Source organism: Apis cerana, linkage group LG1 (assembly GCF_029169275.1).
Source record: "Apis cerana isolate GH-2021 linkage group LG1, AcerK_1.0, whole genome shotgun sequence".
In the NCBI taxonomy this organism is placed as follows: Eukaryota; Metazoa; Arthropoda; class Insecta; order Hymenoptera; family Apidae; genus Apis; species Apis cerana.
Window position 1 is genome coordinate 25,594,744 of NC_083852.1, and position 18,427 is coordinate 25,613,170.

Below are 18,427 nucleotides of genomic sequence, written 5' to 3' on the forward strand. Positions count from 1 at the left end.
AAAACCAATTTTACATCTCATTCTCGTATCGTTTTCGTATCGAGTTACAGATTTTCTTTTTCTTTAGAGAAGAAAAAAGACAGGAAAGAAAAGAAAAAAAAAATATCACGCCTCGATCAGTTGCATTTGATTTTTATCTATCGTATCGTACACTTCTATAATCCATCGATAACGCGCCGTATCGGAATCGAAGCTCCAATGAAACCGGATATCGATTCCAACTCGAAACACGCACGAAAAGATAACAAGAAGGGGGTGAGAGAGGAGTGAGTGAGGTAAAGTTTCGAGAAAGGCAATGACATCCCCCATCCCCCTTAAAGATCGAAGAAAAGCCTTCGAATTTCATCAATTAACCAACCGTAATGCCAGCTTGTTGTAACCGGACCTGCAGAATTTTCGAGCGGGGAACGAGATCGTATCGCGCCTTCGAGATTAAATCGATCGCGGATTTAGCACACCGGTGACACGGTGTACCCGCCGTGTATCGCAGATTTTCGACGACAATCGCGAAAAAAGCGTCATCCCCCATCCCTGTTCGGGACAAAAGAGCAAATCGCAATTGCAAATTCATCATCTTGAAAATTCATTTTCCCGGGGGAACGGGAGCCTTGTCCATCCGCAGCGTGCGAACGGGGGAAAAAGAAGCGCATCTTTCTTTCATCTTCTATCCACGAACCTCCAAACCTTCTCCTACCTACCTAATTCACAGCTTCTCCCCCGCCTCTCGGCTTCTCTTCGCGGATATTCTCTTCAACCGGGCATCGTCGTTTGGAAAAGACGAGAGAGAGAGAGGGAGAGAGAGAGGAGCTAATCTTCCGGGACAAATCTTCCGTCGCTCGCCGATTATTTACGATCGGGAATCGTCGATTGCGCTCGACATTATAAGATAACGTTCGTTCATCGTCACTTCGTTCTTACTTCGTTCTGTCTCGTTTTCGAACGGCATCGAATCTTCGATAGATCCACCAATACGATAATGAAAATAACGATCCTTGGATCATTTGCTCCTTCGCCACTTCCGCTAATCTTTTTCCACTATTATTCCCCCTTCCCGATATCACGATTGTCCACGATCGTTTATTTTATATACGTTTTACGTACAAAATAAATATTATCGTTCACCACGATTTTGATTACCGATAGTCGTTCAACTCGCGTGAGATTCACCACCACCAAGCGCGAATCCGAAAACGAGATCCATCACCGTACGTTCCGATCTCTGTTAATTTCTATCTCACCGCCTGCTTCAAAGCGAGCTTACTTTACTTTACTTCCCCTTATTTTCGCCGATTCGAGTTCGAATGATGGAGGAGGACAGGCGAAACGTCCCCGTCCCCCGAGAAGTCGCGCGAACGGAACACGTCGCTGTGGCCGTGTTTTCGGCACGGCGATCGCGCGCGTACTGAAAATCCCGGTAACCACCCCCATCGACCCTCCCCCAACCGCCCCCGTTCTAATACAGATACCTCTCTCTCTCTCTGTGTATGCAACTCCACTGCAAAACTGTGCAAGCATATTGGAACGCGCACGATTTTCGAAAAAATCTTTTCGAAAAGTTTGGAAAATCCTTCTTCTTCTCCTGTTTTTTTTTTTTTTCCCTCATCGACGACGGACGACAACGGAACCAGATCTATCGGACTATTGTGTACGATTATTGAATGCTCGGATTATCGGGCAGAGCGTTTTTTGGGGAGAAAGGTTTGGAGATGCGGTCCCAGAAATAGGGAAATGGGGGTGGCTCGTGGTTAGGCAGGCGGCGAGCGTGTATGCGCGTTTCGGTGAATTGAACACCGTCCGTGGAAAGTAATTGTCATTGAGACGAGTAATTGTCGAGGAGAGGGTGGATCGGATGAATTTAATGCTATCGTCACGGTCCAGCTGTGCGGCCTGCTTCGCGTTCATTATTCTTCGAATTACGTTTTATATAGATAGAGGAGATTTCTTCTTGTTTCGTTTCCTTTCCATTTGAATTTCGCCCTGTAGGAGAGAATTAATTTTGCCAGTGGATGATCGATGATTCGATTTTATTTTGTCAAGAAAAGAAATAGAATTACCCCTCTTTTTAATACTTCGAATTAAACGTGCCAAGGATGTATAATTGTGTCGATGATCGTTCACGATATAAATGAACGAATAATCCTTATTCTAAGAATTTGATTTTTAGAATTTTGTACACGCTTTGCATGGACGTTCCGAGTTGCACATATAGATTTTGCACATTTCTCAAATGTCTAGCTTATTCGTTAATGGTAATACTCGTTCTTTCAATCTTCTTCTTTATTCTTCTAAAATAGATAGACAAATTTATCTTTAGATTATTTGATTTTACGTTGTAATATATATATATTTTAATACGATAATTAAAATACATTTTATTGTACTAGATAATAACCAAAAGAAATTCAATTTTGAGAAAAGAAAAAATTAGTAAAAGTCTTGGAACATAATCCTGGAAGATCACATTAACTTTCGTCAAAGAGTTTTTACAAAATTTGTATAATGTACATTCGATCCAGCAATTTTCAACTTAAAGTTACACTTAAAGTTCCAAACTTTTCTTTTTGTTAAGAAAATTTCGTTCGTTTTTTTTCCAATTTTTTTCCAAAAATTTACACCTCTACACTCTCAAACTAGAAAAAGTTTTCGTGAAAGGTGTTTATCGCGCGAAAGGTAGTTAAAATTTGTGACAAAGAATATGCCATATTAAACGATTTAACTCGATTTAATTATCTGGTCGGTAATTTGAAAATCACTAACTCGAAATTGTGTGATCAACTATGCCACGAATATTGACATTGCTGCACGTGCACGTGCATAATTACACCTCTAAAATTTCAGCATTGGCACGCACGTATACGTACATAAACGAGTCGAACGCGATCTCTCCAACGAGATCACTTTTATTTACCATGTTCGGTAATAGATTTCAGTATCGTCGAGAGAAACGAAATATAAATAGAAGAAAGAATTTTGCAGGTAAAATGTCAGGAAATATGGATCGTTGTTATTAACCAGCATAGACAATGATACTATATTTTATTTAATTAATATTTATAATATTGTTTGTAACGCGATCTCACTGAGTGATATTAAGAACGAAGTTCGTCTTCTATTTTAAATTGCAATAACATGGAAAACAATTGTTGAAAAATATTCTCACTTAGATTATTCGTTCACGTATCACAATTTTTATCCACAAATTCAAGAAAACACGTTTAAACTGTATTTATTTTTTATTGAAGATTGTGAAATGATTTGATTGAAATAAAGAGTAATACGGTAAGTTATACACACGTAGGCGTGGATCGTGCCTTATTTACACTGAGCTGATCGTCGTCGCGTCGCACAATGCAGCGATTCAAAAAGGGAGATCGTGCTCAGATTGATACTCAGATTCGATATCAAGATCGCATCTTTACATATACATATACAAACTCATAAGCATATACTTATATACTTTCATAAGTATCTTCGAAAATTGTCGAAGAAAGAAAGGAAAAAGTTGATCGCTATTCGATCGTTCGAAAAAGTTTTAAACGTTTCGTATATCGTGAAACGTAAACCGAACTTTCGAAGATAGTTTAATGCATCCGAGAATAAAATCCTTTTCTCTTTACGTACGAATAATTTTCGAAATCATCCATCCATAGCAACGATAAAACTATTCGTCCCTCATTCTTTTTTTCTCATCGAATAATCGTTTTCGAATATTTAATCCAATCCAGATTTAGCAATTAATTAATCAATTATAATCTAATTGATATAATGGATCAAATCGTTATTCAAAATACAAGGGTTAAAACGAAGAAATTTCTAGATTTATGATAATTTAATTATATTTAACATATCGACGAATCTTTATACATGTTATTTAACAATTTTCTAACAAAATTTTAAAGTTTTTGAATAAAATTCTACATAAATAATAATGCGTATTAATAATTTATTTATTAATTATTATATATATATACTTTCCAATGATTCTTTAGATTGTGGCATGGATTAAATAATGGATTGGTTCGATTCTTTATTCAAATTTACTGGACTTGGTTGAAGATGGTTCCGTACTCGGTCGCGGACTTACGTGGCAGTGCGCCTTTTCTGGCCAATCGCAAACCTTTAACTCGGCATTGAATTCAAGTCCTTCGTTACATTTCATCAAGAACGACGTTCCTCTGTTGCAAGCGTAGTAAGATGAACAATCATCTGGATTCGGAAGTAGGATCACTTCGTCTTCGCCTTGATTCGGTGGACATATTGGTGCAGTTGCGGAAACGAGGGTTACCGAAATAGTAGCAAGAGCTAGCGCGAGTATCGCTGAAAAAAATTTTTGATTTTGTTTGTTGTCGCATAATGCTGATGGTGTGGTAATTTTTAAAAGATTCGAGAGGCAAAGATTCGATCGATGCAAGTCAAGCGGGTTTTCTATTCTTTGATCGCGTCATCAACTTTTCAACCAAGAAAATATGAAAGATCAAAAAGAGTTTGTCTTTACATAAGAGTGCAAGTGTTGTCGAAATCATTTTGAATTTCGTTCGAGTTCTTCTAATAATTGTTTTTTAATTAATTTATTCATCGAAAATTAATACATCCGCCAATGATAAAAAAAAAAAAACGAGAAAATACGTTTTATAAACATGCATGCAGATCTAGAATCAAACGTACGTGAAACTTATATTATTAACAAACAGAAAGTTATAATTGAATGTTGTTAAATAAAAAATAAATTTACCTTTCATCTTTGAATCGGATATTGATCGTAGCCTGTTCGTGCAATGTGATTGCTTTGAACAATATCGATATCTTCTTATATTCTTCGCCAACTTTTTTTTTTCATAATTTATCGTTACATGTTGCAATCGCTTATCGATATTTTATTAACATCTGATAACAAATGACAACGGTTATATTCTTTGATCATAGATAACAGGTTTTTTTTCTCTTTTTAATGCACTTTGTATAATGTTTTTAACATAACATAATATCAATTTAAACAATATAATAAACACATAATAACGCGAATGTTACAAACTTAATTGGATTTAATCATTTATAACTATTATTTCACATTATTACATTTCCTGTTAATTGATAGTTTATCTTACGGATATTATTTTGATATCGACAAAAACAAATAAGATATCACAATAAGAATTCGCTGTGATAAATTATTTTTTAACAGAAAGTGATTTTCACTGTTAAATAAAAATTATTAAGTTCTTTAATTGCATTTGATTGTGATTTGATAAATAAGCAAAGTAAATGTCCAATTAAAAAATAAATAGTAATGTGTATGTAACATTATTTTCTATTTCAATACTTTTATTCCTGAAATTCTAATTAATCCTGAATAAATATAGGAAACCACAAAGAACGCTTTAAACTTAGTTAGATACGTATTCATAATGAAAATTGTAGCATGATCCTAAATAATTTCATGCTCGTATTGTCGCCAGTTTTTGAGAAAATCCACAAATTTATGATATAAGTGGGATAAATGTAGCAAGTATAATAATGCAGCAAACGAAATTGGTGATCTCGGTCTAAGAAAAATTAAGGAAAATACAATAGCAACCGAAAACATGCTTCAATTATGATTATTATGTTTAATTTTATTTAATCTACATATTTATTTTATTTAATTATCGTTTTTAGAGTTTTTTTTTCTTTTTTATCATGATACTTGATATCCAATTATCAATATTATAATTAACAAATTCATAATATTTCATCATTCTTCTTTAAAAATTATTCCAATTGTTCAACATGTGATAACATGTTGATTTGTTTATTTTTTACATTTTATTTAAATGTAATGTAGATATAATATTTCATAATTTTTTTTTTCATTATATGAAATTTTTTGATATTTTAATATATCAAAAATCTGCCTAAATATTTGATTAAAATAATTGATTAAAATCGGAAAATAATTTATTTTTATCGCTCTTTGTGATTTTTAAATACATTTTTTTTTTTATTTAAAATTTATACAGCACAATAATTTGTACTTGTATTTTCAAAAAACTCATCAAATTTAGTTCACTTTTCAAAACAAGGAATGAAACAACATACGAATAGAACACGATGGATAACACTATTAATAAACGGAACCATATATACTACCTAAAAAATAATCAATCAATACTCTCTTGTTTCTTTATTTCTTACTTGTTTATGTTTTTTTTTTTAAGCGAATAGATGTGTAAACGTAATAGATAAATGAATAACAATGATATTCACATTACATGAAAAATATATATATTTCTAAAATGACGATTTAGAAAAATATGATATAGAGTTTAGATTAGATTTAGATTCTAATGTTTCAGATAAATTTAGATCAGTTTGAGATTTATGGTTTATCTTTATATAATTCGTCAAGTTTATTAATGTTTTTAATCATTGATCTGAATATTCGAATTGAATATTCTTTATAAAAAAAAAAAAATAAACATTATTATTATTTTCCATTAGATTAATTGATTGATAGATATCGTAAAATGATAAATTTTATTAAGTATTCATGTTATGAAATATATCGTGAAATTTTTCTAAAATTTTCTACATGTAGATAAAGAAAATAGATAGAAACATGTTATTCATATAAAAAAATTTGTTACTTGGATGATATTAAAAATTTATTTATTATAAGAAAGCAGTATCTTACTTCTCTTTTAAAATAATTTAATTCAAAATTAATATTATGCATTTTTTACAAATGAGTTCACTCAAATTTTTTTTGTTTCTTTTTCCTCTTCATCAGAATTATTTATTTTAAGTAATGGAAATATAATGATTATTTTATTTCATTTTTTTTATTATTATATATATTTTACATAAAATGATACACATTTATATTTAAATTTAATATTTATAAATATATACATAAATATTTTTTCTAGAAAATAATATACAAAATAGTAAGAAATTAGTTATCCAAAAATATAAAATATCTTCTTAAATTATATATAATGCTTTACGTACATAAATGGTTATAATTTAAGTTCCAATATAGTCAGCCGTTTTCGATCAATTGATCAAAATCCATGTGAATAACAAGATGTTGATTGCAACTTATCTATCAAGAATATCCAATAGTCTTAATTATTATTTTATATATATTTTATTTATATATATTCTTTAAAAGATAGAAGAACAATTTAATTTAGAATTTAATAAAGTTCAATGAAGCAATTTAATAATAACTCAATCTAAATCGATTGATTTAGAATATAGAATGAACAGGATCAAAATTCTTCATTAGGAAACTAAAAAATGATCATATTTATTTTACCATAAAAATATAAAAAAAAGAATATCGATACTTACTTAACTATGTCGAAGAAATACGAATATGAAAGAAAAAAACAATTCGATTATTCATTACAAGATTTTTCCATTCTTTCATTTTTCTATATTTTACGATCAGATACATGTATTTGTATATTTGTGATAAAGTCTTTCTCTATACTCTTCTCATATATAATATATAAAAATAATTGTAATCACTATTGATCAGCTGTGAATCCGACGATTGACAAAAAATTACTTTATTACACAGTATTATAAAATTATTTTAATATATTAATGAACGTCAATTGCATAAAGATGTGATACTGTACTACGTGACAAATTGATTTTTCGGATTAGTATCATCCATGAGAGCATCAAATCCAAGACTAAATCTAGCATTTATTGGTGTGGAAGTATTTTGAAATACTGTTTCCTTGTAATTTATTCTTTGATTAAGAGGAATGTAAGATTCATTTATATCGGCAAATTCATCTATTTGATCACAATTTATATTATTTTTTGAATATTCTTTAAATTCCGATTGAAAATTATTTACATTATCAATTGTTTTTAAAATTTTAGCATCTTTTTCACATAAATTATTTTCATCTATAAGTATATGCATATCTTCTTTAACATTATATTGAAAAATTTTTTGATTACATATATTGTCAATTATTTCTGACATATTTAAATCATGATCATTATCGCTGATGAAATCATCTGGCGAAAGTTCATTAAACATCCTATCCAACGTATTATTTAATTTTGAATTCATGTTTTCTAACTGCAATATTTTATCAAATTGTGGACCACGTTTTATTTTATCATTCTTTTCTTGATTTTTTTTTTCTTGTGGACAATCTAACATTTTAGATCTTTTTGGTGTAATACTTATCCTTCTGAAAGATTCTTCTAATGATATAGGATTATCTTTCATAATGAAATCATCAATTTTTCTATTATTTTCTACATTTGTTAATACTTTTTCAGTTTTCTTTTGACGTCTCTTTTCTGCTTTACGTTTACCATTACCATCTGTAATATTTTTCACTTTGCTTTTAGGTTGACGCTTTTTTACTTTCATATTTCTTGCATTTTCAAATATTTCAACTAATTCTGGATAACATTTTTGTACAGCATTCTGTGGTTCAATACTTGTTAATTCAGATAAAATATCTACATTAATCTCATCACTTTCGTTATCTAATGCCATATAATCTTTAATTTTTTTTATTGTACTATGATCAGTTTTCCAAATAATTTCATAACTCGCAACACTCCTAATATTTCGAATTTTTTTTATTGCTTTAGGTATATATAAATCATGTATTACTAAACGATTTTCAGCAGAGATATTTGGAAGATGTATCAATTGCCAGCGAGTTGCTAAAGGAAATATTTTTTCAAATGCATAATGTGGTTCCCATGATAAATGTCGTTCCATGAATGCCTAATATGAATAAATTTATATATATGATTAAAATATATATATATGATTAAAATATTATAAAGTTTCATATAAAAACTTACTATGAATTCATTCACATGTGGTTGTTTCCATTGAATATCTATTTTCTTAGGTACTGGATCTTTCCTAAGAAGATATTCATCTATTAATTCTTGATTTGGAAAATTTTCAACAAGGAGTGCTTTTTTTCGTAAAGTAATTTCATTTAATAATAATGCTTTTTTTTCCCTAAAAAGATATAACAAAATAAATAATAGATAATAATAATAATATAATAACACAATATATGTATGTATTATAATATATATTTAATTAATATTACAAAAAGTAAATTAATGCTATAAATTACCTGTAAAAATTACTACACTTTACAACTGTACCACAATCTATACAACCTGATTTTGTATGTTTTTGAATTTTACCACTATGTCCACAAGATGAACATAAGTTTGAATTCAATAATTCTGCTTCCTTATGATCTAAACTAGTATCAGTTTTCCAACTCTTTATTCTAAAAGAAAAATTAATATCATATTCTTATATAATATATTTCAATATATTTCAATTTATATTTATACCGTTCAATAATATCTTTATTTTCTACAATTTTAAAAAGTTTCATAGCAGCTTCTTTGCCAACTCCATTCAATCCATCATCATAGTCACAGCCACATAATAAAGCTAACGCTATCATTTTATTTCTTCCTAGTTGCAATACTTTCTCTATTTTTTCTAATCTGTATTCATCTACAGCACCTCCTGTACCTCCACGATTTCCTTGAGCACTTGTACAAAAATTTCTATAAACTACTTTTGCTCCATATAAAAAACAATCACTATCTTGGCTTATGCATCCATCAACAAGCTATATAAATATTTATGAAAATAAGAATTGATTTACATTCTATGAAATATGCATAGAAATACAATTACCCCATCTTCATTTAAATATGCACACATTGCTTCTGCTTCTCCATGTCCTTGGACGCATGCTAAACCCATATATTCAAGCATTTCTTTGCATTCATTGAGAATTTTTTTAAATTGTGTTCTTCCTTTCTTTTGAATTGATTTTTTTTCTTGAAAACCAGAACGAATATCATTTCTTTTAGCAATTGTATTATATTTCAGTGCAGGTGCTTTTCCTTCTAACACAAATACCGGTAATATTCCTTGCATAAGAAGAAATACTGTACGAAAATAAAGATTCCTACAATAATTATTTAATTTTATTTAATTCTAAATTTAAAAAAGAATAATAAATATCAGAACTTGAAATATGAAAACTCACAAACCTAAGATACATTTTTGGTTGAACATAATGATCAACTATTGTTTGACTATCTACAACCCAACAACTAAGGTCAATAGCTATCGTTTTCCCTTGGAGTTCAAACAATGGTTTTCTCTCGCATAAAGGAGATAAAATATTCCAAAGATCTTTTACTCCCATTTTTGTAACTTTAAATTAGAGTTTGTAAACAAATCTTCATAACGAACTTTTTCTGTTTACTAGAGTTTAAATGATGTTATGTACAGAAAATGAAAAATAAATCCCTATTTGGTCCACATATAAATCCCTATTAACATTAAATTGAACTTTATTTTTGTAAAATATAAGTTAGTTTTTTTAAATAAAATTTTTTTTCATATCATAATTAAAATTATTATATTATTATTTATAATTTTTATTCTTTATGTTTTTTGAAAATATAAATTTTCAAAAGTATAAATATCAACTAAATATAGACAAGGAAAACAAATAGTTAGATAAAGATACAGATAGAATAAAAATATTGAAATCAGCGCCATCTCAAGAATCTGTAAATGAAACACACAAAAAAATAAAAAAATAGTAAGAAAAGGATAGAAATAAAAAAAGAGTTGAGCAATATCTCTTGAATGCCAAAAATACTTCTTCAAAGTAAAATAAAAATTGACGCTCAATATCTTTTGAAGACTTTCATAAAAATTATTTAAAAAAAATTTGAAAATGTCATTCAATTTTTAAAAGATGGCATTGAAAGTTAATTCCTATTCAATCTTTATCTTTTTCCTACAATTTGTTTATTTTGTTTTATTTATGACATTTGATATTGATTATCGAATTTTTACTTTATCTTTGTCTTTATTCTTCTACTCTTCTTTTCTTTGAAATTATCCATATTATTCATAAATCATCACATATCTATATTTTTTTCAACATTTATTACTATTATAACATTAAGATAATAATTAGAAATCATTAGATAGGAAAACTAATTTATATATATGTTTCTTTATATTTTTATAATCTAAACAATATTTTCTATTATATATAAACATTTTTAATATATCTAGTAATATAAACAATTATATATTAAAAAACATTCTATTTAAATACATTTTCAAGATATTTTATAAATCAAAACAAACTTGTTATAAATGTAAAAAGTATATTTTTTTTATTAACAAAAGACATTTAATAAACATTACATTTTGTTATTTGTTTGACATCAAAAAAATCAGTTTCAGACTAGTTTTATATATTTTACTATTTTACAATATTTTACAATACTATGAGTAGATACAAATAAATTCACTGCAAAATGAATGTTATTTTTTTTTATACAAAATATGACATATTTAATGAGGATATAATTTTTTTTTTCAAAAAACAAATATATAGAAGATGATATAAAATTCAGAAAATTTACTTTATGATTTCACAGAAATTCTAAATAAGAAGATAAAATATGAAATAATAAGATAATATATGATATTTAAAAATTATTTAAAAAGTTAAATTATTTTTTTCATTTCTAAAAGAGTTAGTTCTTTTTTTCTTAATCAGATTCTGATCCTGAACTGACATCTGATTCATATTCATCTACATTAATAGTAAATTTGTATTCTTGATCGCAACCTAAATAAGCATCACTCATAAAATATAGAGTATAGGAATGTTGACCAGGAGCAGGTGCTACAAAATCGAGTTTAACCTTTGCTTTTTGTTGTAATGTTAATCTCTTAATAGATAACAAAGAATTAGTCTTTGGATCACCAATAACAACCCACCATCCTTCTTCACGTTTTTGTGGGAAGAAAGGTGCCACAACTGGACCTGTAACTTCATCTTCTCTTTCAAGTTGTACAATCACATTTACTGTACCTCCACTGCGTAATTTATCTTTATCCTGAACTTCATAAGACATTTCTATGTTAGGATAACGATTACAAAATTTAGCAACATCTGCCATTTGTGTCTCGGATAATTGTAAAAGACGATTTCTATCATCATCTTCTAATTCCATTACATCAAACACTGTTTCTACACCTTTATCTGTACAACGTTTAATAGTTTCAGCTGTAAAATGTGGTAATTGTTTGAGATAAGAATCCTTAGACCACATTGCTTGTGTAACCATTTGTGCTAATTCCATAGCAGCCACAGCAGGAGCTAGCCAACCAGATGAACTGAGAACATCAACACAAGCTTGTATTAATCTTATAGCTTTACTTAATACTAATTCTGTATCTTTTTGAAGTTCTGGACCAAGTTGTATTCTGGATAAATGTGCTTGCAATAAAAGTTGTGCTTTTACATGAGGATCAGCCATTCGTGAAGCTTGAGGTGCATGTGGAAGCCGTGTTGCTAAACTTCTTAATAAATTTTCTTCACGTTGTCGAACTGGAACAGTTTCATATTCAGCAGCGGCTGAAATAATTTCCAATAAACCTCTGATTTTAGTTTTATTATTTAAAGATAGACTAAATAATTCAATTGTTGCATAATTAATATAATAATATGCTGCAATCATTCCAAGATTTAAAGGTAAAGTATCCATTTCATCTTCTACAGCAACACATTTTGCTTGTTCTAAATCACTTAATGTGCTTTCGACTAATTCAGATAAGTGATCAGATAAATGTCTGTGAGTAACACCTTGTAATCCATAATAATTTGGGTTTTGTGTAAGTCGTCTATATAAGAATGTCCATGTAAGATAATCAACTGCATCTTGTTTATTTTCGATTGTTTTAGTCACAATTTCTGCGTTGAAATGATCGTGCAATCTATGATCCAAATGACTTTCTACAGGCAAAGGTTCATTCAAAAACTTCTTGAAAAAATCTTTCTTTGAACTCTGACAAAGAAGGACACATTTAGCATCGTCATCTTCCAACGGACGATTTGCACGTGCTACCATTTGTAAAACATCTGTAATAGGATAATCTTCGTAAGCATGTGTTTTTCCATTGTAACATTGAGTATCCATCACAACAACAAGATGCGAACTAATAGATAAACCCCAACAAAGATCTCTTGTAGCAACTGCTATTTGAATTGCACCGCTATCGAAAAGTTGTTCAACAAGATGTCGGTCATCAACAGATAATCCTTCGTGAAGATACGCAACACCTTGAGATAGTGTTTCCTTCAATGTTTTATCTGTCATTCTATCTAAAAATGGTTTAATATCAGCTTCTTCTGCATGAAAAAATCGAGAAGGTTGTCCTTCGGCTGCAGTAAATGTTAATAAATCTATAGCTGTTAATCGGGCTTGACGACGAGTAGGTACAAAAACAATAACTGGTTTATGGGAAGCATGTCTAAGTATTGCATTATATACTGGCTTTGCCATAGCAGCTAATCTAGATGCATTATGAGTAATATTTATTCCTTGTACATGTAACTCTAAAGGTACAGGTCGAACAGATGGATGAAAATTAAAAGTTGCAGCAGCGGGTGCACCTAACCATTGCGCAGCATCTTTTGCATCAGCAAGTGAAGCTGATAATGCTATAATTCTGGTTGGTTTATCCAATTGTGAAGAGATATATCGAGCTCTTGAACATGCAACTTCTAATACAGGCCCTTCTTCACCACCTATTAATTGAAGCTCATCAACAATAAAAAGTTGAATATTTTGTACATTTTTTCTTTGCTTCCATCTTCGTGATAATACATCCCATTTATCTGCAGTTGTGATTATAATTTGTCCCTTTGCAAGTAATTTTAAATCAGTTCCTGTTTCACCAGTCAAAAGAACTACTTTTCTGCCTAATTGTTGATTAAATTTTGCTGACCAATCCATGTATACTAATTCTGCTAAGGCTTCTTTACTAACCATATATACACATCTTCCTTCTGGATTCTGAGTAAATAAACGTAATACAGCAAATTCCGCGATAGTTGTCTTACCTGAACCTGTAGGTGCTCCAACAAAAACATTATCATCTGAATTATAAATAGCATTGAATACTTGTGTTTGAATTGGATTAAATTGTGGAAATTTATCTGCATAAATGCTTTCAAATTTTGAATTACGCAATGCAGTAATTGGAAGTGGTTGTAAATCAAGCAATTCAGTTGGTGGTAAATTTTTTTCTGGTAGAATTAAATGTCGGAAACTGACGGGCAATTGAGTTTCCGCTCCAATCCATCTATCCGATACAACACGTAAAAAATATTGCGGTGGCAAAGGTTCAAATACAGGAACAAAAAATTTTATCAAATGTTCGTCTGTTGCATATTTGGCTTTAAGTAAAAAATATTCATGGTGAAGTATAACTTCAGAATCTACATCTTCAACTAAAATCCAAAATGCTTCTGATGCTCCATGCACTTTTTCATCCCATTGAAAATCTGGTGTAATAGTTAATTCTACTCTTAAAGTAGAACGGGTAATTGGTTGAATATGCGTCGATAATTCCAATTTTGTAAATTGATGAATATATTTATGAATAGTTTTACCAAGTTTAGGTACTCTAATCAATTCACCGATTTCATTAGGCCCTAAATCATACAATCTTTCCCAGGGAAAATTCTTTTTTTCTATTTTTTTTACAATCTCTTCTGGCATTTTTCTGAATTGTCTAAGAGGTGACATTGATTGCCACATTCTTCGATCTATCATTTTACATAAAGATAAACATTTATCTGCTAGTTGTGCCCAACCTCGGAATAAAACAATTTCAAAAATAGCTCTCATTAATCGTGATGCAGATTGAGTAACAAATACCATATCAGACATAAGAGCAAATCCTTCAAGTTTTAATTGAGAGATATATGCTTGTAAAAGTACATTAACTTTTGCACTTGGCTCTTCTATACTTTCTTTTACTGGAATCGGTACTCTTTCCATCAATTTTTGCAATTCTAATTTTTCTTCTTCTCTGACATTTATGTGTTTAAATTCACTAGATAAAGAAAATACTCTAAATAATTCAATTTCACTCAAAGTACGTTTTAATAATTGATTATATATAGCCATCGTTTCATGAGTACAATAATAATGTGATGCAATTCGACCTAGTTCAGTAGCTTGAAAATTTCCAGATTTTCGATCATATTTAATTAAACCGCTACGATCTAATGCCACTGCGGCAGAATGAATAAGATCTGCTCTATGCAATTCTAATAATGGATCCTCTTTTATTTTATCTTGATTTATACCATATAAATTTGGACAGCGAAGCATTCTAATGTATAAATAAGTATATCCTAACCAAGTAACTGCATCTCTAATATTTTGTATAGTACCTAATACTATTTCTGCATTTAACATATCTGACATTTTACTAATTAATTGTGATTCAATAGGTAATTGTTGATTCAATAAAGATAAATAATATTGTAATTCACTGTGATTTGTAATAAGAATACCTTCACCTTTTGTATCATATTGTGGACGACCAGCTCTACCTAACATTTGCAATACATCTAGAGCTCCTAATTCAACCCATCTACCTTTTTCTGGATTATATACCTGAGTTCCTTTAATAATAACTGTATGTGCTGGTAAATTAACACCCCAAGCTAAAGTTGCTGTGGATACTAAAACTTGAATGTGTCTATCTGCAAAAAGATCTTCAACTAATGTTCTATCTACTCTTGTCATACCGGCATGATGAATAGCAAAACCATAAGGTAATAAGTCCTTAAGTTCTTGATTTTTAACTTGTTCAGCTTCTGTCCTTAAAACTTCCATAGATGCAGATCCTTCTCTAAGAAATTGTCCTAATGTGTCTTTTTCTAAACACATATCTCTAATAGCACGTGCTGTTTTTCCTGTTTCTTTCCGCGAATGTACAAAAACAAGAACTTGATTCCTTCCAGCATGTTCCATTGTTTTTTCATATACAATTTCATTCATTACTTGGAAACGTTTCAATGCCTTTTTTTCTGTTACACCTATATATTGTTGTTCTAGAGCAACAGGTCTGAAACTATTATCAAAATAAAATAAACCAGATTCCGGTTTTATACGTAAAAATGCAGCAACATCTTGATAATTTGGTAATGTTGCTGAAAGACCAATTAATCTTACATCTTCTTGTGTTGTTTCAATATTTCTTATTGTCCTAGCAACTAAAGCTTCTAAAACTGGTCCTCTTTCATCATGTAGCAAATGAATTTCATCAATAATAATCAATCTAACCAATGAAGTAAAGGTTTTTTCACCTCCTTTTCTTGTTATGATATCCCATTTTTCAGGAGTGCATACAATAACTTGAGTTGCAGCTATCTGTTCCCTTGTTAATTGATGATCACCAGTTAATTCTGACACAGTTAAATTATATGTGGATAATCTTTTACTGAAAGTTCCAACCATTTCTTGTACTAAAGAACGCATTGGTGCAACATAAATTATTTTGAATTCATCTGCATTTATTGTACTATCTGCATTTATATGTTTTCCAATTTCACGCATCATACACAAAAGAGCAACATTGGTTTTACCAGCACCTGTTGGTGCACACAGTAATAAATTTTCATCACTGTCTAATGCAGCTTGATACAAATGACTCTGAATTCTATTTAATGTTTTAAAACCTTCGAAAGCTGGTTGCACATATTTTGGTAATTGATCAATAGGATAAAGTTTCTCATTTTCTGCAAATGGTTTTGGTTTCAAAGCAGGTACATGAACTTCTTCATATCCTTTACGCTGTTTTCTAAAACTTCCATCAGGTAATTGACAACGTTTGTTTGCCATAAAATGACTACCTTGTGCAAATATTAGATCTTCTAGATCTATCAGATTTCTTGTACCTTGAACTTGACCACCTGGACCACCAGTATCTTCATTTTCTTCTCTTCGTTTACGTTGTGCCCTTGCTTCCATTGTTTCATCAGCATCATCATCACCTTTACCTGTATCTAACTGTCGTAAAATTTTTGCTAATACAGGATCATCATTCATTTTATTTCGGATTTTTTGACGTTCTGACTCAGATTGTGAAGATGCCAACATAGTGCAGTAAGCAATTGTATGTCTATATTTCTTAAGTTGTTTAATGAAATCAAAGCAATCATATCCTAATAGAAGTACTAATTGATTTTCACAGTCACGATCATCTCCAGCATCCTTTAAAACTGCTAGTACTTCTGCAGCTCTTGCTTGTGAAACCATTGCATCATCATATATTCTGCTTAATCTTCTTTGTAACCAATAAGCATCTATGTCCAAAGGATGTAATGGCTTCTCTTTCTTCATTTCTTCTGCACCACCTAAATTTTCTGCATGAATAGCTCTATCATCATTAGCTTCTTCACCTTCATCACCTTCGTCATCATTTTCTCTAACTTCTCCATAAACATCTTCATCATCTTCTTCACTGCTTTCTTCAAATTGTACATTAATTCCATATGTTTCATCAATATTTTCTTCATTTGTAGTAGTTTTTTCATCACTTCCAAAATCTGTTATTTTTTTACCAAGATTTACTAGTAATGCAAATCTCTCTTCAGCTAATGGACCTAATAATAATTCTGTTTCTTTTTTCTTTTCTTTTTCTTTAAGTCGATCATTCTTCAAAACTGCTAATACTTCATCAGCAGCACCACAAAGAATATCTCTTGGTTGATCACCTAAGGCTTCTTGAATAAAACTTAGTAATACTTCATAAGTTTGCCGTGTTTCTTGAGTTTTAGGACGATAAACGATTCCTACCATTTCATCTACACCTTCTGAAAGCAATGTTGCACCTTTCATTCGTGTAAAATCATATTGAGCTTCATCTCGTTTTTGACGTTTAACTTTTCGTTCCTCTGCTTTTCCTGGCTTAGTACGTTGTGCTCTATCACCCATTCGCGTTCCATCAAGTTTGCCAACAAGTGACATAACCTCACCAGTAGCTTCATCTCTACTTCTTCTTTCTATTAATCTTACATCTGCTTGTAATACAAGATTAGAATTAGCTTTATATTCATATTGCAACTGTCTTGCTGCAGCGTCTGCCATAATTATTCTTTTTCTTTAATCAAAATGAGACAAATTATTATCTATTTACACTTCCTTTTTATAAACTAAGAATAATTTTCACACATAATTATAAAACATTATAAATTATAAATATTTTTATTTAGATAATATATTTTTTTTACTTAATAACTGTAACTTTATTTACTTTTTTTATTAAATTTACTATTATTCGATCTTCGAACAATTTTAGCGTAGCTATCGTAATATACGCATGAAGGAAATCTTTCTTACCAATTAGAAAATAGAATTTTCTGATTGGTTGTAATTTAAAGGTTAATTTCCATAACTCATTTTATTTGCAAAAGATACGAAAATGTTTTTTATTTTACTAAAATAATTTATTTAAATACAACCTTTGCTTTTTAATATATCTTAATGTAACAAATAATACACAATAATTCAATTACAG

General features: G+C 29.9%; 4 protein-coding genes across 10 annotated transcripts in view; all 4 read right to left on the minus strand.

The window, feature by feature from the left end:
* LOC108002173 (tyramine receptor 1) overlaps window positions 1-3,669 on the minus strand; it is a 78,444-nt gene extending 74,775 nt beyond the window's left edge. Inside the window, exons 1-3 of the mRNA XM_062087118.1 lie at window positions 2,370-3,669; window positions 2,055-2,285; window positions 699-1,977 (exon numbers count right to left, since the gene is read on the minus strand). The gene's annotated coding sequence lies outside the window, so the exon portion shown is untranslated. The remainder of the gene's footprint in view (window positions 1-698; window positions 1,978-2,054; window positions 2,286-2,369) is intronic.
* Window positions 3,670-3,818: 149 nt separating this feature from the next.
* LOC108002017 (peritrophin-1) lies at window positions 3,819-4,783 on the minus strand. The gene is made up of 2 exons (XM_017063375.3): window positions 4,733-4,783; window positions 3,819-4,317 (listed from the first exon to the last, which is right to left on the minus strand). The coding sequence occupies exons 1-2, from the start codon at window positions 4,737-4,739 to the stop codon at window positions 4,028-4,030; spliced, it is 297 nt and encodes a 98-aa protein (XP_016918864.2). The 5' UTR covers window positions 4,740-4,783; the 3' UTR covers window positions 3,819-4,027.
* Window positions 4,774-10,483, minus strand: LOC108002011 (flap endonuclease GEN). Of its 7 annotated transcripts, none has more exons than XM_062087114.1 (8): window positions 10,063-10,483; window positions 9,701-9,977; window positions 9,346-9,632; window positions 9,117-9,278; window positions 8,830-8,995; window positions 7,333-8,749; window positions 6,988-7,081; window positions 4,774-4,884 (listed from the first exon to the last, which is right to left on the minus strand). In XM_062087114.1, the coding sequence occupies exons 1-6, from the start codon at window positions 10,218-10,220 to the stop codon at window positions 7,625-7,627; spliced, it is 2,175 nt and encodes a 724-aa protein (XP_061943098.1). In that variant the 5' UTR covers window positions 10,221-10,483; the 3' UTR covers window positions 4,774-4,884; window positions 6,988-7,081; window positions 7,333-7,624. The 7 variants fall into 7 exon arrangements, with proteins under 7 accessions (XP_061943098.1, XP_061943100.1, XP_028524683.1 ...); XM_062087116.1 differs by having other exon boundaries at window positions 6,988-7,271; XM_028668882.2 differs by lacking the exon at window positions 4,774-4,884 and having other exon boundaries at window positions 6,799-7,081.
* A 705-nt stretch (window positions 10,484-11,188) lies between these two features.
* Window positions 11,189-18,245, minus strand: LOC108002128 (U5 small nuclear ribonucleoprotein 200 kDa helicase). The gene has a single exon (XM_017063617.3). The coding sequence runs from the start codon at window positions 17,995-17,997 to the stop codon at window positions 11,593-11,595; it is 6,405 nt and encodes a 2,134-aa protein (XP_016919106.1). The 5' UTR covers window positions 17,998-18,245; the 3' UTR covers window positions 11,189-11,592.
* Between the last annotated feature and the right edge of the window lie 182 nt (window positions 18,246-18,427).